Source organism: Corvus moneduloides, chromosome 2, assembly GCF_009650955.1.
Source record: "Corvus moneduloides isolate bCorMon1 chromosome 2, bCorMon1.pri, whole genome shotgun sequence".
Lineage (NCBI taxonomy): Eukaryota > Metazoa > Chordata > Aves > Passeriformes > Corvidae > Corvus > Corvus moneduloides.
This window is the reverse complement of record NC_045477.1, coordinates 108,063,515-108,087,687: the sequence shown is the minus strand read 5'-3', so window position 1 is coordinate 108,087,687 and position 24,173 is coordinate 108,063,515. Positions and strand designations below refer to the sequence as shown.

Sequence of the window (24,173 nt, the reverse complement as noted above, 5' to 3'; positions counted from 1 at the left end):
TATGTTTAGCATTTCTCTTCCAGATTTTATGAAGTGTCAATCTATTAATCATTCCTAGCTAAATTCTTGATGAGATCATGTGAGGACCTGCAGCTTTCACTAGTTTTTATCCAAATGAAAAAGTATAGCATCAGTCCTTTAAAGATTTTCAACTTGCTTCAACTTTTTTGTCTATCAACCGTTAGTGTAATATGGGAGCAGGATGTATGCGACTAAAACTCCTTGGAGTATTGGGGCATGTATCAATTTCATCTTAAAATAGTTAATTTGCACATCTTCTGTTCAGGGAATAAATACAGAAGAAAGCATTGCTGGTTCTCATTCCACATTCTCATTTGCTGGGCCAAAATTTCAGTGAGTGCAGCTTTCAGTGCTTCACTGGTGCATTACACCATATTCAGCAGCTAGGGTCTGCAAGAATTATAGGATGATCCAATTTCTTTATCAGTATCAGTAATGCCTCCTTTATTAAAATGACCAAATGGTTTCTCACATATTTCTCAAAATTCCCCTCTGCCCTGAAAAAGAACCACAAAAACCTTTGAATCAAACCAAACCAAGATTTTATTTTTAGAGAAACTGAGTTCAAGCAAGAGAATAATCCTATTTTTAGCTTTTGCTATCACATCTGTTGGCAAAAAAGACAAACTTGAATCAAGCTTTGATGGTATGCAATTTATCAATCGTAGGAAATTATATTATCCCCTAAGAGATTTTAATGTGACTACCTCAATTATTGTTTCCTTAAATTTTTATATAGCATCAGTGATTCAGTTTAACTGTGGCACCAGTCTTCATAATCTTTATCCTTAAAAAATGTACCTATCTATTTCATGCTGATTCAAAAATATCTTTTATTTGTATAATCTTATAACCACTGCCCGACTGGACCAGATTCAAAGTGCCTTAGTAAGGGCAGTAAAATAAGGCGATCAGATTTCTTTTTCTGGGAGAGAAAGAAATCTGTCCAACAAACCAGGACTCATGGAGAATGCTGCCAGCACTGGTTTGTAATGAATGAAATGCCTTTGCTGCCCCTGATGCTGTAGTTGGGAGAACATCATCTTTGATAGATTGTGACTTGGGAAAGGAGCTGAAGAAAGAATGTCTTTCTTTTACTCATATGTTGCTGTGCTTGAAGGAACACAGTCCTAAGGCTGAAAGGGGGAACATTCTGGCTACCAGACATAAGTTTGGTACAAAGAAAGTCTGAGAGAGGTATGTCTGGATGGTGGGGAAAATCTTGGTCACAGTGGAGGATCTGATTGTCTTCTACTGATGCACAGAAAGCACAACCTCCTTGTTTTCTGTTCCAGCAATTTCTGCCCTGAATATAGAGCATCCTTGAACATCACAGGACAGCTTGATCAGGAAATGCCCAGCTCCAGCCCCAAGTGATTAATGGGTTTAGAATTCACGATTTAGTGGCTTGTGGAATCTCTAGTGAGTGTGTAAGATGCGTGGTTTCCAAAGCTCTGTTGCTTAGCCAAACTGACTAAGCAGTAACTATGCTAACAGGGTTTGTTTCAGTGCAGAGACCATCTCTACTGCCAAATATAAGTTATCTCCTCTAGATAACTGGGGGCATTAACAGCTTTTCAAAGAGAAGCTTACTGGAATTCTTTTACAGTTTATTGGCCTCTCTTCACTAATAGATGCATTTTAGCTGATTATCTCCCCCAAGCTGTGCGGTGAAAAGCATATATTTAGCAAATATAGTCCAATAGATAACAAAGCTTTTACAGTAGGAATATCTAACAGTCCGTGTCAGGTGATTTTAATTGATGTTGCTACTACTCTTACAATCTGATTTCTTTCAGTGAGTTCCTCCAAACTCCTGTGTAAAAATCACCTGATTTGGGAAGCTTCTCTGGTTTTTTGTTAAAACAGAATAACTTTGAGTAGTAAGTCTGCAGAAGGATATAATTTTACATCTGCAATGAACGTAACTGGCAAAGGGCAAAAGTTTTGGAAAGTCCTAAACTTTATAGGCACAAAAGGTGAAAAGGAAGTGGTTCATTAGTCATAATTGTGCTGGAGGACAAGGTTCAGATTTTTTTTTGTGACATGGTTGGCATTTTGTACCTACGTAAAACAATTATTTGTAAAATGTTCTGTCAAAGGCTACTGTAATTTCTATGATTTCTTCTTTGCTTAACCACTCAAAGTCTTTGTGCAGTGTAAGCCATTGTCTAATTGGTGTCTCATAGGCAGTGATCCACTCCATTAATAGGTCTAGGTTTACTTAGCATCACGTTTCCTGCCTTTCTGTGTATTGACTCTTCTGATTCATTTACTTTAGTTTTTATAATTTATTTTCATGAATATTTTTCAAATTACCAAAGATTTGTTTAATTTTTTTCTTAACAGTTTGAGGTCTAATAAGGATCAAAATCCTGACTCTGGTGAGATTCACACACATGCTTAGCATTTAAAGGTATGCTTAACTTTAACCAAGTAGCTCACTCCCCAGAAGTGGCTGGGATTACCTTTGCAGTAGCTGCGTGTTTTATGCATCTGAAATATGCAAGAAAGAACATATCTGACTGCTTCCCACTTTGGGATGAAGCTGCTCACATTTCTTGGACTAATGGTTCTCAATAGTGAAACCTTTAGATCTGAGTTAAAGATGACACTCTTGCTCCTTCCAGTGACAGTCTTCTGGTTCTCCTTCTTGGTGTGGCCACTGCACACTGAGCAGGTGTAAATACTGCAGGCAGGGCCAGACAGGGAAGGAGGTCACACACTTGGTGCGTTACTGGCCTTCCATGTACATTCTTCATGTTCCTTTGATAATTCCCCTCTTGGTGAGAGAGAAGTAGCATAACAGCTGTGATATGCAGAGAAGAGTGCCACAAGTTGAATGTGTCTCACTTTACAGATAACCTCCTGGTATTTAAAAATATGTAATTGAAGAAAGATGTGCTCACCCTTCCAAATTCTAACCTTGGAAAATTTCTTTATCTTGTTCCTTAATTAATGATTCCTTTGTAGCAACATACTTTAATGTGGACAATATGAATGATACCACTATTGTCTCTATATAATCCAAGTAAAGAGTCTACTAAATAATCTAAAGTTTGGGGTGATTTAAGAGAACAAACACACAAGAAAATAAATGAGGTTAAAGTGCTAAATGCTTGAAAAGAAACTTTAATCATCTATGAGTACCGGCTCTTCAGTTGTCATTTTTACATGTGATACTTTCAAGTTGCCTTTAATAATAACTTCACTGTGAAATGTACTGTTTAAACATTAATCATTCAGTTATACATTAAACAGTAACTTTCTTAATCCAAATAGAAATATCCAAATTGTTACACTGTGCATTTATGCAAGGAGCACAGATATGATGGGACATCTGTAGCAAATTTCAATGAATAAATAAAATAGATGATTTGGGGCATAAATAGGATCACTGATCATAAAGCACTGCCATCTCATTTGTCATATTGGTGCTCTAACTTTTAGCCTGTTGCTTTCTGCTGCTTTTTATCCTAATTGAAATTTAGTGAGTATATTGTAGCATTTATGATTTTTCTAAACTGTCCTGTCCAACCTTCAAGATTAAGATGTTGCCCTCTCTTTTTCATGTACTCTTTTGACTCAATATTGCTAAGCCTGCTGCAGGTGTTGCTGGAGGGCATTTCCACGCTTCTGGGTACAGAGCAATTTAATGCTGATGGGAGAAATGGGGAGTGACCAGTGCTCAGTGTGACTGTTTTACCTCTGCATTCTCAAGGAAGAGGAAAACTTCAGTTTGGACTTTTGTTCCAGTTGCAGATGTGGGCGGTATAAGGATTGTTTTAGGCTCATGTAATCCCATTTAAAGATTTCCCAACTGTGTGCCCATCTGATGACAGGATCACCTTTCCTGGAAGGGAGGGTGAAGTCCCAAGGCTTTACACCTTAGGGAGAAAGTGGAAATGTAGTCGTCACTCATCCGGTCTGCATCCCAGCCTGCTGGGTACCAAACCTTGGGCTGTATTATTATGCTTACTGAGTGGATCATGAAAGCAGAAGATGAAAAAGGAAATTATTTGCCCCAATGCAATTTTTTTTTCCTAAAACTGTAAGGACAGAATACTAAAGAGACCTCTAGAAGCTCTTGAAGAAAGTGTGATGTGAAAAAAATACCTAGCTCTGGAGTGCCTTTTTGATGAGTCAAGTGGCACTTTACTTTGTACCTATTAACAGAACGCATGTTTGACCTTCCCTTTTTTGCTCTTGTTCCCTCCCTCTTCTGTGATACCAAACAAAGTGGCTTTTTGGTAATCAGCCATCCAGAGAAGTGGTAATTTGATTCACCTCAGTATCTAATGTACAGCTTTCCACAAACAGATAAAAACAATTTATAACCTAATTTCTTACAACCGGTATAACATCAAAGCTGAGTTAAAAATACTAAGCCTAAATTTTCTGTTAAGGATACTAAAAATGAACTGGCCAAAGTGACCGAGCCTGCTGCGAACAAGCTGACATTTGTTTCTGTCTAATGGCCAGTGATAATTCATCCTTTCTTCCATGGTGCCACCACAGGGAGTCAGAGGAGATACACGGTGTCACGAGGGGCACCAAAATATAAAACTAAGATTGCACTTAAGTTTTATCCTGTAAACTTATATACAATGTGCCTCAAAATCTACCTTACGTAGAAAATCAAGATAGGCTAATGTTTCCAGTGTGCAACTAACTAACAACTATTAACTTGTGGAGGATTTTTTTGTGTTATTGTTACAAATGCCTTGTGTGACAGAATGGTTCATTTTGGCAGAACGTTTATTCAGCTGAAAGGTTTGTCAAATGTTAAAGGAACCCGATCTCTTAATGGAAAATATGGATTTAATTTGAATAGGAGAATTGAATGTCATATTTTCAGTGCCTGTTTCTGCAAAAGAAAGGGTTTTAGAAGAGCGCCATTTTGAAATTTTGCGGTGTGAGCTACTCAGTTTTGTTCATGAGCAAGTCTTGTGAAAGGTATCAATGCTGGGCATTTTCATTTCACTGAATGCAAATGGAATGCAGTGGATGCTGCACAGTTCTGGTAACCGCTGTAATAAACAGGTAACTGTTGCCTGTAAAAATGTTTAGAAGAGGATGTGTATAGATTTAAAAATTGCAATGTGGAATTAACATTTTAAATGTTAAATGCTTGTAATTACCTAACCCAGGAAATGATACTAGGTTTCTATTTGGAATTAAAAGCTTGGCTTTGGCCTTTCTCGTGGGAATTTTTCATGCAAATCAATTCCACTGACTGAATGAGTTGAATTTTTGGTGAAAAAACTTTCAGCACTATAAGTGTGCTGTAATTTCTTATTTAGAAAATACAATTTTTATAAATTTCCTTGTATTTTTATTTTTATTTGTAAGTCAAAACTGATCTTAGCAGCAACATACAGTCGTGGTTATCTCATGTCATTCTGTGGTGACAGCCGAGTACTGTGGCTTGAGGAGACCAAATTACATAACCACCAAACTGTCCTTTGGGATTCTTCCATTTGCTGTTGATTTGTTTTGTGAAAGCTGAACATAATCAAGACTACCTGTGCTTTGAAAGAATGGTCTTGGGTGCTAATACAAACTGTTCTCATTTTTGTCATGTTTTTCAATTAATATAAGTAAAATTTTAGTCACTTCATTCCATAAACCTCTCATCTAGGCCCTACATGTGTAAGTTCATAAATGTATGTTTCTCTGCCAGGAATGTTGTACTTCTACAGCTTGGCAGGGCTGTTACTGCTCCTTACATTCAGTGCCTGTTTGGTGTCTGGAGCTGACTAGAAAGCAGCTGCCCTTGCATTCTCTCACGTGTTTCCTGACACAGAGGCCAGCTGACACAGCCCTTCTCACTGTGCTGTCCCCTGCCCCTCCTCACCTATCACACAGGCTGGGCAGGGGGAGAGTCCATAGGGAGGCTCTAGTTCACTAAAGTTCAGACTGTTTTTCTCCTCCTGGGAAAGCCCAGTAGTGGCTTGCTCAGAGGATGCTTTCTGCAAAGGTTTAAAGGAGATCATGAAGTGTTAGGTAAAACAGCGTTAGTCAGCAGCAGCAATGTTCCCCTGAGACAGGAGGACAAGAAACTGCCGCCAGTAATGTCATTCTTGCACGAAATTGTTATCAGCAGCCAGATTCCAGCTGCTTCTCACTTCTCCACCCTGGAAAAACTGAACTGCTTCTCACAGACCAGGTTGTCTGAAGACAGGTGAATCAGAAAGGGTGTTGCCTTTCCAAAAATTTTAAGAAAGACTGTACTGCTCCTAAGTTAGATTGAAGGTAGGGAGAAGAAAAGGATTTTTTTTTCATTATCACAGTTGGAGATAGAACACTGTACACCTTTCATGCTTTAAGGGCTTTTTCTCTGTCCTGTGCCTGAGCTACTGAACAAATGGTGTACTTTGAGTGACAGTGCCTTTGGTGAAGGGACCAGAACCATCTGTCCCATCTTGACCACTGTGTTACAAATCCTCCTTCTGCCTTTCTTTCCCTTTGGCTGAATTGATTTTTCAACTCTGCTTTTCTTGGTGGAACAGCTTCAGCAGGACATGTGGAGACCATCTCATCCTAAAAGGTCCAGTAGCCTGAGAATTAAAAGCTGTCATGCTAAGGAATGCTGTAAACACAAGGCTGTTTTTTTAGACTAGGCCAGGTACCTGGTCTCTCTCAGAGCTATATTGGTTTGTGCACCTAACCTTAAGTACTGTTAATAGGTTTAGTCTCCTGACTGGAGCTGCTGAAGTTACACTGGTTCCCATTGTGAGACGAAGTCATTGGGAAATGAAGGTTGTCACAATTTTTGCAGCTGTGGTATGGAGCTATGGTGAGAGTTGCTAAACAGGTTTCAAACCTGTGGAAGAGTTTCCTCTGCCTACACAGATGGGATTCCCAAGTCGTGGCTTAGCTAGCTATTTGTGTTGGAACAGTACAAAGTGATATGAAGACAGTAAGGGACTTGCTGCTTTTGTTTCTAATGATGCATGTTAGTAACAGAAACTGGTGCTTATCTCATTTAATCAAGTTGCCTTTTCCCTCAGAAAAGAAACCAAACAGTTCTTGTGGGGGCCTATTCTATCTCCCTTGCAACAAAAGCAAAAAATAATACTGGGTTTTGCCTATTTAATTACTGTTTGAATCTTCAAGAGTGTTTTCTATTAGAGAAAATGTAGCAAAGTGTTATTATGATGTGTAATCCCTTGTTTTGGAATAGGATATGTTAGGTATATTGATTTGGTGATCCTAAACTAACAGTGTTGCAAATGCAAATCCATAGAGCAAATAAATGGAAGTTTCACACAGGTAAGGATTTTCATGCTCTTATCAATAGTAAACAACCTAAGAGCAATAAATTTTCTGTTAGCTTGTAACTAACACATCTTAAGTTACTTTACTTTCCTTTTTACATGTCAACTTTAGGGATATTTTAGATTGAGCCCTAATCCTTCTCCAAATAAACCCTATTCACTTTCTTTTCTTGTTCTTAAACACGGGGTTAACAAATAAATTAATATGTACGTCTCTCCTCCTTCCTCCTTTCTGTATGCAGTGATGATTCTGGTGAAAGGCTTGGTTAATGAACTTAATGCTGCACCTTGATAAATGACAAGTCTCATACTCATGGACAATTTCTAGCAACTGTAGGCATGTGACTATTGTACTATAAGAGGAGTCGTGGTTAGACTGGTGTCCATAAAAAAATTGTCCCTCAGATTATGTATGCCATCATCAGTTGCTGCATTTGCCAGCTCCATATGCATGGCTCACGTTTAGCTTATTTTACTCCCTGTACTGCTGGATGTGTTATTAAAAACATTTGGCATTTTTAGGGTTCACTGTCTTTTTCCTAATCTACAAAACTAAATATGTTAATGTACAGTTTTTGTACCTACCTCAGGGTACCACTTGTATCCACAAAAATTTGCAAGGCAAGTTGAAGGGGTATGGAGGATGCAAAAGGCAGCTTGTATACGACAAGACTGTCTACACTGAATCCAAAAGAGTTTGTGAGAAAGATCTTAAAGTTAGATTCCCTGTACAGATTTCATTTTCAAGTGGGCAGAAGAAGCAGTGTGGTGGTGTTTGCTCTGAGCTGCTGCATATTCAAGAAGTGGGCTCCTTTTGAGAATTTAATTTCCTCCAGAGCTATTTTTGGAGATAAGGGCTTTTGCACAAGGTCCTAACCACTGATTAGGACAGGACTAGTGACCAGTAAACTTTTGGAGATAGAATTCACTTTTTGTGGTAGGAAAGTCAGACTGCCCACCTGTGGAAGGGTGCTTCCTTCTCTAACCAGAATTTCACTCAATTATTTTTATTCGCACCATTCTACCTTTAAAAGTATTTACTGTTTAAACAATACAGAATAATTTTATCTGGCTACTGCTTCAGTTCTGCATATTATTTAAGTTGGTATTGTATTTTAAGGGTCTTCCCCAAGCCTACACTAGGTGTTAAGAAAATAATTTTATGGTATCTGTAATTCCTAATCACTTTACAGTGTTAAAGTAACAGCACTTCAATGTAAGAGCTCTAGAATATATTCCTTACAGGAATATGTATTTTATCTGGACTTACAATATAGTGAGAAGTCCTAATTTTCCTGAAAATTGACTATAAAAATTAAGGTTATATCCAGATTTTTATGATCTATCAAGTTCATACAGTTCTAGATGTCAAAAAAAAAAAGCAATTGTACTTCTCTGTAAGCAGAAGCCTAGTTGTCTCAAATGAGACATTTGATGTAACTTGGTCTTATCTTTACTGAAGGAGTTTAAGTTCAGTAGACTGGTATGTAAAAAAGTGTGGATTTTTACTTGTACCTTTTACTTAATGGATATGTATTACTTTACTAAGAATATTGGTTCTCTCTCCCTCTTTCTTCTACATGAGAAAATTTCTACTCAGGATGCAAATTAACTAAAACTTACAGTTGCATGGAAAACTCCTAAAAAATTGTAGTGCAATGAATCCAATTCCCATGTATTCATCCTGCCATATTTCAGAGTTTCTGCTTTTAGCTTCATGCAGTGTATGATATTCAACAAAAATGAACTGACATTTTTCATCTTGTCAAGCTCTCGTGTTGTCTGTGACTTCAGATCATTGGTCTCAGTATCCCAGCATTGGGGTAGCCAGGCAGCAATCTGCTTACCTGGCTGGCAGCTGTCATCTGTGTGCATCTCACACCTTGCTCAGGAGTAGGGACTGGATAATTTCTGTCTCTTTTTTGATTTCTGTCATTTCCCTCACCTGTTCTTGTGGCTGTCCTGCTGCAGAACAGGCTACCTCTTCTGAGTTGTCTTCCTACATCACCTCAAGAGGATCTTCTTCTTCCTTCCCTAACTGTGTCAACCTCAACTTCCATAGTTTCCCCTTGACTGTTATGGTTAGGGTTGTGTCTCTGATTTAGCTGCAGCATCCATTTGTTTGTCCTTACGTCCAGAGGTCCTCTTGCCCCTTCCAGGGCATGGGACACAGGCCTGGTGGGCGTATGCCAGGACCCAACACAAGACCAAAAGTCTCTGTCTTCGGTGTAAGCAAGACATCCTTCCAGTGGTGTGCCGGTTCACCAGGATTCCTTGCCTGTTTGGGTGTAAACTCCCATGCCATCAGAGGTTAATACTGCTCTAGGCAGCTGCCCAAATTCTCCCACATACCTTGCTACCCAGGAATTTGTTCCCTCAGAACACTTTCCTGTGTGTCGTCTCCAAGTGATTGGTTACTGGAGGTCCCACAGAGACTGGAGCTTGGATGACTGGATTCAGAGTCTGAGGATGGTCAGGTAGACTACAGGTGCAAGTGGACCACCACTGATGGAAGAAGGAAGGTGTCCAGTATCTGAGGGCATTAGCAGGGGTGGGGGTAGTCTACAGCAACCTAGACAACAACGAGGTCCCCAAGAATCTGGGTGATGTCCATTGTACATGGGCTTTGTGGCACAGTTCAGTATCCACCAGTGTGCCATGGCAGTGATGGACTGGCCAGGTATCAAGGCATTACCTGTGGAGAAACTGTCCCACCAACTCCAGCAATTCAGAGAGAATCTCTCTTCTTCTGCTACCCTGTGGGCTTGAATCATGACTGTGCCTAGTGACCCACCAGGTTCAGTGACTTGAGAGGAGCTTTTCTTCCTCTTTGCCCAACAGACAGGGTCTCACCTATTCAAGATGCTGAAGTAGGTAACAGTGTCTTAAGTATAGGTGATGCTGTGTTGCCACTTGTTTTTAGAGGCCCGGGGTGGTGTTTTGAGTGGTGACAGGGTGCAGGCAACATCTGGAGTCATCTGCTGCTTTTTGTCCGCCACAGGAAGCACATAGCACTTGCCTTGGTGGCAGGTTTGCTGCAGTAGTGTGATTTAATGGATCTGCTGGGCCTCCTCATTGATAGTCCAGACACCATCTTTTCCAGGGAGGCTTTAGTCACTTGGCTGACTTGATGATGTCACATTTCACTTTCATGAGTGTGATGGCTTCAATTGTCAGATCCACCCCTTGATCAAAAGCCCATCTGTGTCTTGCATCTCTCCCTGCAGACATGTTTCATGGGTCCACTGAGCTGGAAATAGCTCACCTTTTCATCCCAGCCCAGGTCCACCTGAGCTGCTTCATTTCTGGCAGCCTGATCTTTCATTGTTTAGATGTTTTTTGGTGGTGCAGCTCTTGGATGTGTGTCTACATGATGTGCATGCACATCATGATGTGCATATACATGTTACATTTTTAGTTGTTGCTATTTTAGTCTGCTTCATCTTCACTCAAGCAAATGTGCTGAATAGGTTTCTGAAGACACTGGCAATGGAAGAGAAGTGGGAAAGCTCATGGCCTAATTTGTATCTTCCATAAGTATAAAAAGATAATCTGAGTGGAAAACTGAACTCAAAAGAGTTCAACTTTCAGCTTTCAAAAAGTCTTGACAAATATTTCTTAATGGATGCAAAGTAGTTGTGCAAACTATTTTGAAGTGAGGTGAGTACCACATCTAAAATAGTTGTGTTTAAAAAAGTGTGTGTGTGTGTATGCATGTGTACAAATATATTTAAATCTTCTGCTCCTAAAAGATGATCTTATTTTGCAGTTGAAACTACTGCTATGCTGCGTGGCAAAAAACAAGTTACAGGTATGTTGGGGTTCTGTGGGATTTTGCCCCATTGTTCTTCTATTTTAGAAAGTGTGTAGGAAGATGGCCGCTGCTGCTACTTTGTAATTCATGGAGATAGTTAAGCATGTGCAAACATTTGCAAATTAATTTTCTGTATCATCCTTGTGGCTTATTAGCTAATTTTGTGGTGCAAATAGCATCAGTAGTTTTCCAGAGAAAATGAAAATAAAGTCTCTCAGATGATTCTGATTCTCCCTTCATTACAGAAATTGTATTTATCCTTTGGAAAGAAGCTATTGCTAGTTTTCAGTAAGGCAAGCAAAATAGTCTTACTAGAGCAAGGAATTAATTAGTGATTAGCATTTCAGAAACTCCTTGTCTACGATTTTTAATTTAAAAAATCTAGTTTTCTTCAGGGACTTTTGGTATATCTGATTTAAGTCTTCTGCAGCAGTAGAAAAGGCCTTACAGTATAATTAGTGTATTGTAAGCAACATTATAGGATGACTTTTGACCTTTGAGAGGTGTTGAAATAACTTAAGTATATTTTTTGAATAGTGCTTCATGTTTGCATCCAGCTGTTCTTTAGATTTTGTTTCTATGATAACTGTGACCTGTAACTTGATATGTCTCTGACAGTATCAAAAACCACTCAGTGACTGAAAGGGCCAACTTTAAAGTTGCTATGTGAATGAGATATCAAATTTCCTAAATTATTTTTGATCAAAATACTGACTGTAACAATATCAAAAATCTAATACCTAGTGGTTGCTATATAAACAGTTGGCTGGTTCCTGTTGAAATCAGAGGTTCAAACTTGAAATGAATTAGGGGTTTTTTTATCGCTCCTTTTTGCAGGATAGAAAAGAAAATACATACGAATGGGATAAATTTTAAGTGGCAAGTATCACTGTTATTGCAAAAAGTCTGAGAAGAGCTCTTCATACCCAGCTAGAGCCATCTTGTGTATGCTTGATTCCCATTCCCACAATTAGCAAGGTGCTCAGGATAAGCATGTAGCTTTCAGGCTAGTGTGGCACATATCTTGGGTCAATAATTTTTGGTTTCTTAGCATTATACTGTTCAAACTGTCCAGAATTTCTCGAAAAAAAAATTTCTTGCACTGAATTCTATTTGAGTGCATAAAAATTGTAATTTTTTTTTTTTTAACCAGAGGTTGCTATATCTGCCTTTTTTGGCAACCTGGAAGTGTTGTTCTGAAAGAGCAGGTGTTGCCCTCTTCTGGTGAATGCAGTGAACTTCTGATAATATAAGAAAAGCCTGCTGAGGATGATCGTGTATGTGTCTAGAACTTCATAATGGGTTTGTTTGTTTGTTTTTTTAACCTGAAACAGAATTTACAGATTCAGAAGAATCAGCTGCAACAACAGTTTCTGGTAAGAAAGTCAGGACTTTACTGATTTCTGCAATGTTTTTTATTTCCTTTTATGTAAATCTGCTTTTATCTGTGGTAATGCAGGAACGTTGTAATGTAACAGAGTTCCAACACTAAAATGTTTTCATTTAAAATTAATTGTTTCACTCTACATTGTAATGAAATACCTTACCTTATAGGATCACTCATGGCTTGTGGCTGTGGTACTTGGGGGTGAAGTTAGGTGCAAGTTGCTTGATCAGGAGCCTTTTGTTGAGTTATCTGAACAGTGAAGAGTTTGCTGAGATGGCAGAGGAGGAAAACTGTAATGAGAGCTCCTTTGCATCTCCTCCCACCCTGGCAGATGTTATTTCATGCAGTAGATTACACTACACACATGCGTGCATACACACAAGGCTCTAAAAACTTCTGGAACTGGAGATGATAAGCATCATCTATGAAAGCATTTTTAAAAAATTCAGAATGAGACACACCAAAATAAGCTGTGTGAAAGCCAGTTGCTTTCTTGCTTAATGTATACTGACATAGAGTGTTCTGGATAAAAGACACACAAGATCTTGTTGTTTTGCAGATGTAGTCACTCTTTGGGAATGGTTCATCTTTAACAACTGCATCACATTCAGTATTTGTGTAGTATATACAAGGCCAAGAAGATGAAACCAGCATTACTTTTCACTCTGATTGCTCATATTTTGGCTACTTGTTAGTTGCCTTGGAAAATTCTTCTTCTGTTGTGAATCTGCTCTGGCCCATTTAAAAAAAGTTACTAAGTTGTCATATTGAAGTGATATAAAGTGGTCTTCTAACCACTTTCTATTCTTGTGTTGACACCTAAAATATTCTTACTAAGCACAGATATTTGTCTATTGTCATAATTTTGCTGAAAAGAACTTTGCATCATTACTCTATTTTATTTATATATGTTTACTGACAAAAATAGCTTTTTTGGAGAGACAGTTTGCCAAACCCAGTGTGTCATGTCTGCTTATGAATGCTGTGAGTTCCTGCAGGAAAAGGTCCTTGAGGTTAAGCAGTTATTGCAATTGGATATGCAAAATTTATCTGCATCTTCTGAAAGAATGAAACCAGTAAAAGGAGGACATTTGATTCCAAGCTGGTTGTATTCAGATACTCAGATTTTTGAAATAATGTGAACATTATTTCAATTATTAGTATTGAATAACGTGAACACTCTTAACAAGCTTTGAAGTTGTTCTTAAAATGAAATTTAGGTAAATAATATTCAGTTTATGTTCAGCATTTTGCAGGCTTGATCTTTTTTCTCAAAAATTCATAGAGGTAGGATACTTTATTAATACAATTTTTACTTTTATCTTTTTTTCCCTAGAATTCTCTATTGTTACTTTTATCACATATCCAATTAATTCTTCAGGCAAGATGTTCTTACTGTTTCTCTTATTTAGATTTTGTTGGATTTAGACTTTTAGGATTTTTTATGTTTTATTTTTATAGGTTTTACTGTTATGAATTTTTCTATTTCAGATATGTCTTCAGAGGAAACTACACAAAGTACAGGTGAGAATTTGCACGAAGAGAGCAAGGTTTCAAGGGAGATGTTTGTTGCATTTGTGTTTGTTGCTTTTTTGTTGGGTTTTTTAGTAATTGGGGTTCGTTTATTCCAAATTATTTTCATACATGATCTTAAAATTTGTATTTATCTGCAGTCTGTATTTTAAGTCTGTATGGTTAGGGCTCCGAGGTGCACTTAACTGACCTGTAAACCTTTCTTTTTCATTCAAAATATTGTATTGCTTACCAAAACTCAAACAGGGCAGATGTATTTTTTAGCACGTATATAGGGGGTTTTGTATATCTATATGAAATGTTTTCTATGCTTTCCGATAACTATTTAAGTTATTTAACGGAACTAAAATGTACACCCCGTTCCTTAAATACATGACACTTACATGATACATGTTCTTGCAAAGAGTTGCCAGGTTGTATCAGGGAAGACTCAATCAGAAGAACTTGCTACCCCTTCCTTTCCTGATTTTGCCATTTGAAAAAAGGAGTAGGTTTATTCCACATCAGTACAGATTCCTCCATGCCTGTATAGGAGCTGGACATCCTGCTATTCTTCATTGTTAATTGAAAAACACATTTGTAGAACAAGATTGATCTTACACTGGATTGCTCATGTAGAATAGGATAAATGGGAACCACTGTAAAAGCACCCCTTTCTCCTCTGAACAGTAGGGAGCCAGGAGTTGCTGGCTCAGATGAGGATATAAACATTGGATGGATCTTACTCCAGTTGCTGGTTTTGCATTTCCCACACTGAAAGTAACTTCATTTTCTTGTAAATTGTCATGTATTTACACTTTTCCTGGAAACACAGAGTCTGAAATAGAAATAATTTTTGTGACGTGTGTTGTGTAGAGGGATTCCTTGTGGAATATAGGATACCCCAGGAGGGCTTGGGCATCCCAGGGCTGTTGCAGAAGTACCCCTGACAGGGCCTCAGGCTGAAGATAGGCTTGCTAGGTATCTGCCAGCCAGCAGCCTTGAACAGCCTTGGGAAAAGGTATACACTGGTCAGCTCTCCCGCTGCTTAGAGGCTTTCTCATGGGAAAGGGGCGTGAACTTGGGGAAAAAGTATAACTTGGTGTAACAGAATAATAAAACTGGAGCACGATGCTCAAATCGTATCGGTGTTCGTATCGTGACTCTGGCTGGATTCCCCTGCTCACGGGACCCCCCTCTGCTACAGTGTTTTATAGTTTTTTGAAGTTAAAAAGTGAAAACTTTAGACTTTCTTTTTATTTTTTTTAACAGAAGCACTTACAACCACTGATTATTACTCCACCATAACACCAGGTAGGTTTCATCTATCACCACTGATATGTTTTTGTGCTTCAAACACAAAATATCAAGTTTTAAGTTTTTAGGATCACAGAATCATAAAATTTGCAAAAGACCTCTAAGATCATCAAGTCCAACCATCAACTTTATTTTACTCTAAACTGCTGTCTGAAAAACTGGGGTTTTTTCTAATAATTTGAATATTACCACCAGCTTACAGTCTGTACCTTCTGATGGCTTATTTATTGATGGTGATAAAATTGATGAAGCATCAAACTTTTACAGTCACATGTTTGTACCACAGAGAAAGTGGAAAAAAAAATTCCCTTCTCATTCGGTACTAACTAATGATAACAGCAGAAAAAATAGGATTTAGTTTTTTTCCATTAATGGGGGCCAATCCATCTGCTTAAGTAAGGAAAGTCATGCTGCCACTTTGTTTTAATGAACAAGTGTAGGAGTTTTGTCTTGGATGCAAATATGCTTTATTTTTATATTATACAACAGAGCCATCTGTTTACAGTACCCTAATTTAGTATCAGTGTTATTTCTCGGCAGTGTAGGTAGTATTAAAAATATAGCAAATATGGAGCAGCCAAAAGCTTGCTGTAACTAAATGAAGGCATGCTCTACTAGATGAGTGTACATGGTTGCTGTCATCATAGTTTGAATTCCATCAGGTAGAGCAGTTTTAGCTTCATGCTATCATATGGAGCCATAGTAGGATCCTCAGAAGCAGATAATGTGCTGCCTAGTGGTTGAATTCTGTGATATTTGAAGAGCTTATTAATTATATGCTAATTTCTATTTAAATTTTTTAAAAAGAAAAAAAATGAAGACCACTTGCATGTAAGTCTTCTGTCAAAACTGTTGCAGAAAATTATTCAAAATTATTAATCAAAGGCAGCATGAATACTTCTGAATACTAAGTCTTGGAAAATGTCATGGTAAGAGCTGTAAAGAGGTGAAGCCTAGACAGTATGTCAAATACTTCCACAAGATAAAGACATTTACATTTCAAACACTGGAATGATTGTAAATACATGTGTTAATATTGGATTTATGTTTAACTTTTTTACTCAGTGGTTGTTTGGTTTTTTTCCCGAAAAATCTATAGCAGGAGAAACCATTGTATGCAACGTAACACGTACCTGTAATTATTCAGGTTAGTGGTTTTCTTTTCCCATTTTTTTTATAAAAATCTTGTCCAACTATTTTATACTCTGAGTAATGAAGCAACATTTAGTTGCCATGTAAAAGCTAGGTCTGTAATAAATTTCCTTGTAAATTTAGAGAGATTTTATATGAATTCTAAAAATATTAAACGGGGGAAGGTTAAGTAGTGTTGAGACTATTGTACTTTTGATCTTTGGTTTCTCATCAAAGGCACACAATTGCAGATAACAATTACAAAAAAACCCCAAGAAACAAGTATGCTATGGAGTTCTATTAATAGTAACACACAGTGCAGTTTTTCTGTTTTGGGAATAGATTAACTAGAAGGAATTTAGGGACAGCCATCAAAATTAAATATATAGAAAATAATGGAGCTATTGGGCGAGTTTGTTTGTTGAAATAGGTGATAAGATGGAAGAACAATTGCACACTAGATAAGCTAGTGAAAGTATTCTTATTTCCCTCGTATCAAAACACAAGACAGTAAAATCTTCAATTCTCAAAAAATTTTGCATCCTGTGTTTTAGCATTGATTTTCCTAACTTTTTTTACTTTTGCTTTTAGTGTTCTATGTGGGCAAGGTAAAGCTTCGGGCAAGTGAAGAAAATAATGCATCACTAAATGTAGAAATAGTAAGTATTCTTTCTTTTAAAACTTTATTGTGAGGAAGGTTGAAATGAGTTTTTTTGTCTACACTTAAAATACTGATACCATAACATGATTCTTACTGTGTTTGCAGTACAAGATACTGTTTGCAGTGGATGCAACAGCTCTGTTTTAAAAGCTGCTTTGCAGCTAGATTTTAAAATTCCAGCTAAGTTAACTTCCTACAGTAAGGACCTGTATTCTCTGCATGGCCACTGAAAGGAGGGGGAAGCTCTGGGTAATCTCAAGAATTTACCTTTAGGCACACGGGATCTTCCTTTGGAGTTTAATTCAGGCACTTGCCTTTAGAAGATGAGCATCATTAGATGGCAACTATTTGGGCATAATTAAAGTTGGATTATATCCTGGAATAATTCATGTTGAGACTCTCATAAATAGTTCTATTTTTTTGTGTTTATTGTCAATTATGCTTTTGCATGATCATTCTATGTTCTTTGGCTTGTGGTTACTGAGTTATTAATTTTGCAATAGGGTTATCTGACATGAGTGTGTCCATTTTTACAACAGAAGAGAGTTTTGAGAGGACAGTGTCATGCACAGCAAGGACCATATAGATGATTCAGTATCAAGATAATACTATGAGGACAACAATGCTTAATTGTTACAGATGGAAACTGAGGGAAGGAAAAAAGGACCTTGTATCTTTATCCTACACATCCTTGTCAGTCCTCAGTCTGAGATTTCACATGCCAGTCCCTGAAAGCATGAGAGTAGTCAACAACATATGCATGGAGAGCTACTGCACAGCTGCACATGGAGCATCGAGTTTGGGCGGGGATATGCCCCACCTCAACATTATGTTGTGTTTCACTGGTGATAATGCCTACTGAAACTGTCCTAGCGTGGTAACGTTATGCCTACAGCTTCTGGAAAAACTGGTTTCCATGTCTTGAAACTCCTGCTTTTTAGAAGAGTATTTCTTAGGGGAAGTCAATACCACATATGTTAGATGATGTTTTGCCTCATGGCACTTGCTGCTTGCACGAAATGTAAAAATAACCTGTAATGCTGGCAACCAGAAGAGCATAAGAATGCATATATAGAAAGGGCCCTTAGATAAACCTCAGTGCATCCCCAGACACTAATGCTAGATCATACTTATTTAGCTCAGTTCTGCCATGTCTTCCGTGCAGTTCTTGACTTCTCACTGGCAGTATTCTGTCATCTGTTACTTACGTCTGTTATGGAGCGTGTCTCATTGTTGCACTTAGAGTTAAAAAATTCATTCAGTGTCTGGTCTAAGCTGTCTCTGTTGCAAACTAAGCCAAATTCCTCTTTTTCCAACATACGACATGGTGAGTTCACTGTCCTCTTGCCCCTATCTTTCACAAATCAGATTTTGGAATTTGGTCTATACTAGATCAACAGTTCCTTCCATAAGTTGTGACAACAATGTCATGGTAAATATTTGTTGCAGTGTATTCATGAGAAAATGTGCTTCTTATCTTTGTAATTTCAGCCTATTAAAATGTGTGAAATGAACAATTTTCTTTTAAGACTAAAAATTGCTGGCTGTACTTAGCCATGGGATCTTTTTTCTAACAGATTAATAACATAACCACCCACACTCAAGTCAGAAAATTAATTGAAATTCCAGCACATGCCCCACAAGAACTGAGGTAAGTAATTCTGAATAAGGATTGACATCTTTGTTATACTTGAAAAAGATGAAGTGAGACCTTCCGTGTGTTGAGCAGATTTTGTGTTGTTCCTGCACATTAAAAATTTCACAAGTTGTACGTTCTTGCTCCTTAACATAAGGTTAATATTTTTTAGAATACTCTTAGTTAGTTTATGTACCACTGGAGTTTCTTTTAAAAAATGGTACACCAAATGTTTGTTATAATTTAAGGATTCCAGTCTATCTGGTAGGAAATTAAGAAGAGAACTTTCCTAGCTGCATGTTCTCCAATAAACATTCTTGAAGTCATAGCTATGACTTTATTTTGGTGAGTTTTTTCTTTCCCTGTCTTTATAAGAAGAGGTTTGAATGAGTGAATATTTCCCAAACTTGTCCTGAAAATCACAAAGATGTGATTTTTCAGGACAAATCTTGTTTGTGGAAGAAATGCTTTTTTTTTTACTCGTTCTATTTCTGTGGCTTTGAATATAAATTTAGAATTCTATTCTAAGTAATGCTTGTCAAAATGCAGCATTAAGATTTATCTTTTGTTCTTTTAAATAACATTTACAGTGGGTTGATGTTCAAATGTGATGACAGAGGCTTAAATTTAGTTTGTGTAGTGACTAATAAAAGTCAGCTCTTCAAATGTTTAATGCTTTGAAATGTGGTTTTACAGTATTAGAACTGGCCTGACTTCAAAAAAATCACTTCAAAAAAATCACTGATTAACTGGAAATATTTTTTGTCTGTAATTGTTTTTTTTTATTAAATTGTTGTAATTGTTTTTAGAAACATAACTAAAAATCCTCCCTAACAGTAACCTTTCATTTTAAAGCATTTCAGAGTTCAACAAAACCTTGCGAGCAGTAAGTGAGGTAAGATTACCAATTGTTGTTACTGTTTGGAAAACTTTTTTTCAACTTACTTATGAAAATGCATCATTCCTGATTTCTCCTTATAAACCAATTTTTTTCTATTTTTGTTTGTCATTACAGTCCTCTGTTATGGAATGCAGTGCAGAAAACCAGAGGTTTGTTTCTAAATTTTTAAAGATCAAATATTTAAAAGCTCATATATTGTCTTGTGATCTGTGAAGTGTGCATGGCTCTGTAACAGAAGAAAAAGACAAACTTTCTAGGAAGTTCAGGAGTTCAAGAAACAGGCTGGAGAAATATATATAGGTTAACAAATTCTGATTTCATTATTCTCCTGGCATTCGTGATGTTGAAAAAACCGTTTAGAGTTTGTTGGTTTCATTTAACCCAAATGTATTTGATGTACTTCTCATCAGTCTTCTGCTGAAGCACAGGCTTTCCTGTCATATTTCTTCTGCATCTTGCTATTAGCTGAGTCACATAACTGGGAGCACCAGAATTACAGAACTTGTGAATGCAGTGCAATCTTTATGAGGGATTTGCTTGAGACTTCCCAAGTTGCTGTTCTTCAGCTTGAGCAACCAACCATCCTTGGGGTAGGGAAGCCTGAGGAAATAACCAGTTCAGAGTCTGGAAACCATGGGTTATCAGAATGGCAAAGCTGTTACGGAGAGGTGATCCTGGAAGCCCTGAAACAAAAATAAAATCTCTCAGTTTAATTGCTACTCACCATTAAATTGTCCTTTAAAATTATCAGCTTGGAAACACTGTATTCTAAAACAAAATGTGAAACTTTATTTCCCCAAATACTTGAATCTGGACTTTATCTTCCTAGATTAGGGTGAAAGAAAAGTCCAAAACACTCAAATAATAGAGACAGAAAGTATTCAGATCACACCCTCATGTCATGTACTGGCAGTTGCTAGGGTAATCTTTTCATTATTATGTGCTGGAAGGAAGCCTTTTCATTCATCTCTGTGTTTGCATTTTCTGAACATGAAAAATTTTTACTGGAGCTTCACTAGTTTGGGCAGGGCTTCAAGTTGTTGAACTGTAGTCGTAAAGGTGGAGTTACATGGTTGAATGAGTCACTGAATTTCTCTCTAAAGTCAAGAAAGAATGCTGTCTTCCCCAGGTGGTGGAAGTTTCATAAACACTGGCATATTTACACTAGCAGTGGAGATTACATTATTATCTTTACAAAATTATCAACTCTTTAATGGCCAACATTGATTAGGGAGGACCCCATTTAAGAATCGCCATAGTAGAGGTAAGGGACAAGTGCCACAAACTGATGTATTATGCTTCTAATTAGCCTGGAATAGGGGTTTATGTGCGTTAAAAATATGCCCAAATCTGACAGAGCCTAGGAAAAATGTGCTTTCACACTTAGCATTTGCGCTAGTGTGCTTTCACTTAGCATTTGATGTTCGTTTCATGTGTTGTAAAGAGGAGGCAGCTCTGTTTCTTGAGCCTTAAGCTTTTTTCTTCTTATTATAGTACACACTGCAATTTCATAATGAAGCTGGCTGAGAGAAAGAATATAAGCAGTTTAACAGACAAAGCAAAAATAAGCCAACTTGGTAAGTTGTGCTTTAAACACAATCTCATCACAATTTAATGTCTTTACGTGTGGTCTTCAAGTAGCTAAAAAGACAAGGTAGTTACTTACTTTTAGATCAAAATATTTTCTGTTTTGAGCAATATAAATACATAAAAATGCAGCCTTCTGATTTTTGGGGGTGTGTGTGATAGAAATAACTTACAAAAATATTTTGGTATAAAATACTGGGTTTAATAGAGCACACTTTGAAAGGATTAGGTGTAAAATAAGCTGAGAACATGTCTTGCTGAAATGACAATCTGAATTGAAAGGATTGTTAAGTAGCCAAATTTTCTTAGTGATGTTGTGACAGGATGGAGTAGTGGCTCATACCATTTGTCTCTGTTTCAAAAGTGTTGCTTTTTGGTTTGTTTAAAATTAAAAAAAAAAGAGAACTCTGAACTTGTCGGGCATTGAACAAAAATCTAGGGGTATGACAATATTCTGACTGGTCAAGAGTTCTTTTGTTTTGCAAAACTAATTTCATAACAAACTTCAAAATAAATTATGTTGTTTGAAGACCTAATACACATGGTTAAATATTCTACTTAATGATGTTAGCAGTTGTTATGCTTAAGGATAATGGTTCTTTGTCATCTCAGATCAGTGCTGCTGTTCATCACTGAAGTATTGTTCCTTGACTGCTGAAGAATTACAGATGTAGTAAGTATAAATACAAAATTTGACTTGCTAATTTCCTAAATTTTCTAATACTTTGCTAGAGTAAACTTCCATGCTTTAGTGTAATAGGCAGAAAGGACTCCACAAGAAAAAGCTGACCAGCATTTTCCAGTGTAGGTCACTTCTGTTTCCTCCCTTTTTCCCTTCCCTCCCTTCTTATCCCTTTGTTTTTTTCACTTTTTTCCCTGATGCATCTAGCTTTTGTGTTCAACAACAGCTCACCTTCAGAACAGGCAGCAAAGACAGTAGCAGTATTTATTTATGGACTTGCTAGTTAACAACTACAGCAAAATAGAATGTAAGAACCCTCTAAATATTAGAGCGTGAAACATCCAATCTGATTGGTTTTAAAATACACATTATTAGTATTATGTCCATATAATTCATATGTATTCCTCTATTATAATTCATTTTCTTTAAAGTAGAAACAATGCTAAATTTAACATGGATTTTTTTAACCTTTTTTTCTTTTACAGTACTATACAAGTGCCACCTCATTCCATATGGGTTCCTTCCCCTCATTCTCTTTCTCTCCCTAAAAAGACTTTCCTCAAATCTAATTCTTTTATTCCCCCCACTATACTTTCTGCTAAACAAAGCCCCACAGTTAGACCACTGATCCCACCATTCACAGAAATTTATTTTTCTGGAACTCTCTCCACACCTCCCCTTACAAACCCTTTCTCTGAAACTTCTATGTCTTCCACCAGTGTTACCACTACACGTTCCTCTTCTGAATCTCCTACTCCACCTACCATGTCAACTGTTTCTTCCATAACTTCCAGTAAATCCATCACTGTTCCCACAGCTGCAACAGAATCTGTCACTAATGCTGCCTTCTCAATTAAATCTGATGCTGTACACCTTAACAAAACTTTTACAATACTTTCTCCTTCTGTAGGTTTCACTAAACATTCTGCACTTTCTTCTTCTGAGCCCCACAAACTTCCAATTATAAATCGCCACTTTGAGGCTATAACCAAATCTGTTGCACAAATTCCTCCTGCTACAACCCAACTTATATCTGGTAGCAAAAATGTTAGTACGGTATCTATTGTTCCCCTTACTCCTTTCACAATATCTTTGACCCCTACTGTTAGTCCTGTCAACCATTCTGTCTCAGCTTCTCGTCCTCATTCTACTGCTGATGGCCGTGGGACCCCAGGTAAATATGACAAATAAATAATTCTTTGTTTTGAATGCCATATTCTGGATTTGCTTTGAAACTTCATTAAACAACATTATATATATGAGAGGTGACCTTGCAATTATTGTGAATTCCTTTGGGTGGGGGTGTTGATCTGCTGAAGGGTAAGAAGACTCTACAGAGGGATCTGGACAGGCTGGATTGATGAGCCAAGGCCAGTTGTATGAGAGGCTCAACGAGGCCAAGTGCAGGGTCCTGCACGTGGGTCACAGAAACCCTGGGAAGCAGTCCAGGCTTGGGGAATAGTGTCTGGAAAGCTGCCCGAAGGAAAAGGACCTGGTAGTTCTGGCTGACAGTGGCTGAACATGAGCCAGCGGTGCCCAGGTGGCCAAGAAGGCCAGTGGCACCTAGCCTGGATTAGCAATAGTGTGGCCAGCAGGATCAGGACAGCGATTGTCCCTCTGTACTGGGCACTGGTGATGCCGCACCTCCAATCCCATGTCCATTTCTGGACCCCTCACTACAAGAAAGACATTGAGGTGCTGGAGTGTATCCAGAGAAGGGCAATGGAGCTGGGGAAGGGTCTGGAGAAGAGGAGACTCAGGGATGACCTTATCACTCTGTACAACTCCCTGAAAGGAGATTGTAGCCAGGTGAGGGTCGGCCTCTTCTCCCAGGCAACCAGTGACAGGATAGGAGTGCCCAGGGGAGGTTCAGGTTGGACATCAGGAAGAATTCAGGAAGAATTTCTTCACTGAAAGGGTTGTTAAGCATTGGAATGGGCTGCCCAGGGGTGTGGTGGAGTCCCCATCTCTGGGGATGTTCAAGAAACAACTGGACATGGCACTCAGTGCTCTGGTCTAGTTCACAAGGTGATGTTCAGTCAAAGGCTGGACTCAATGATCTTGGAGGTCTTTTCCAATCTTAATGATTCTGTGATTCTGTTCTATGTGAAAACCCTGAGACAACTCTCATTTGATGTGCATGTATTTTAAAATACATTCTGATGCCTTTGGCTGTGGTAATACCTCACCCTACACACTGGTTTATAACTGTCATAGGGAGGTACTGTGCTAAGTTCCCAATAG

General features: G+C 37.8%; 1 protein-coding gene across 6 annotated transcripts in view; it reads left to right on the top strand.

Annotated features, from left to right (window-relative positions):
• ADGRG2 (adhesion G protein-coupled receptor G2) overlaps positions 1–24,173 on the top strand; it is a 59,795-nt gene that overhangs the window by 19,033 nt on the left and 16,589 nt on the right. For 5 of the 6 annotated variants that reach the window (XM_032100762.1, XM_032100761.1, XM_032100757.1 and 2 more), the window contains 12 exons: positions 11,071–11,112; positions 12,450–12,491; positions 13,994–14,026; positions 15,287–15,328; positions 16,431–16,478; positions 17,054–17,121; positions 18,701–18,774; positions 19,615–19,654; positions 19,775–19,809; positions 21,155–21,237; positions 21,860–21,920; positions 22,415–23,103. In XM_032100762.1, coding sequence (XP_031956653.1) covers positions 11,071–11,112; positions 12,450–12,491; positions 13,994–14,026; positions 15,287–15,328; positions 16,431–16,478; positions 17,054–17,121; positions 18,701–18,774; positions 19,615–19,654; positions 19,775–19,809; positions 21,155–21,237; positions 21,860–21,920; positions 22,415–23,103 — 1,257 coding nt within the window. The remainder of the gene's footprint in view (positions 1–11,070; positions 11,113–12,449; positions 12,492–13,993; positions 14,027–15,286; positions 15,329–16,430; positions 16,479–17,053; positions 17,122–18,700; positions 18,775–19,614; positions 19,655–19,774; positions 19,810–21,154; positions 21,238–21,859; positions 21,921–22,414; positions 23,104–24,173) is intronic. The other variant, XM_032100760.1, reaches the window with a different exon arrangement.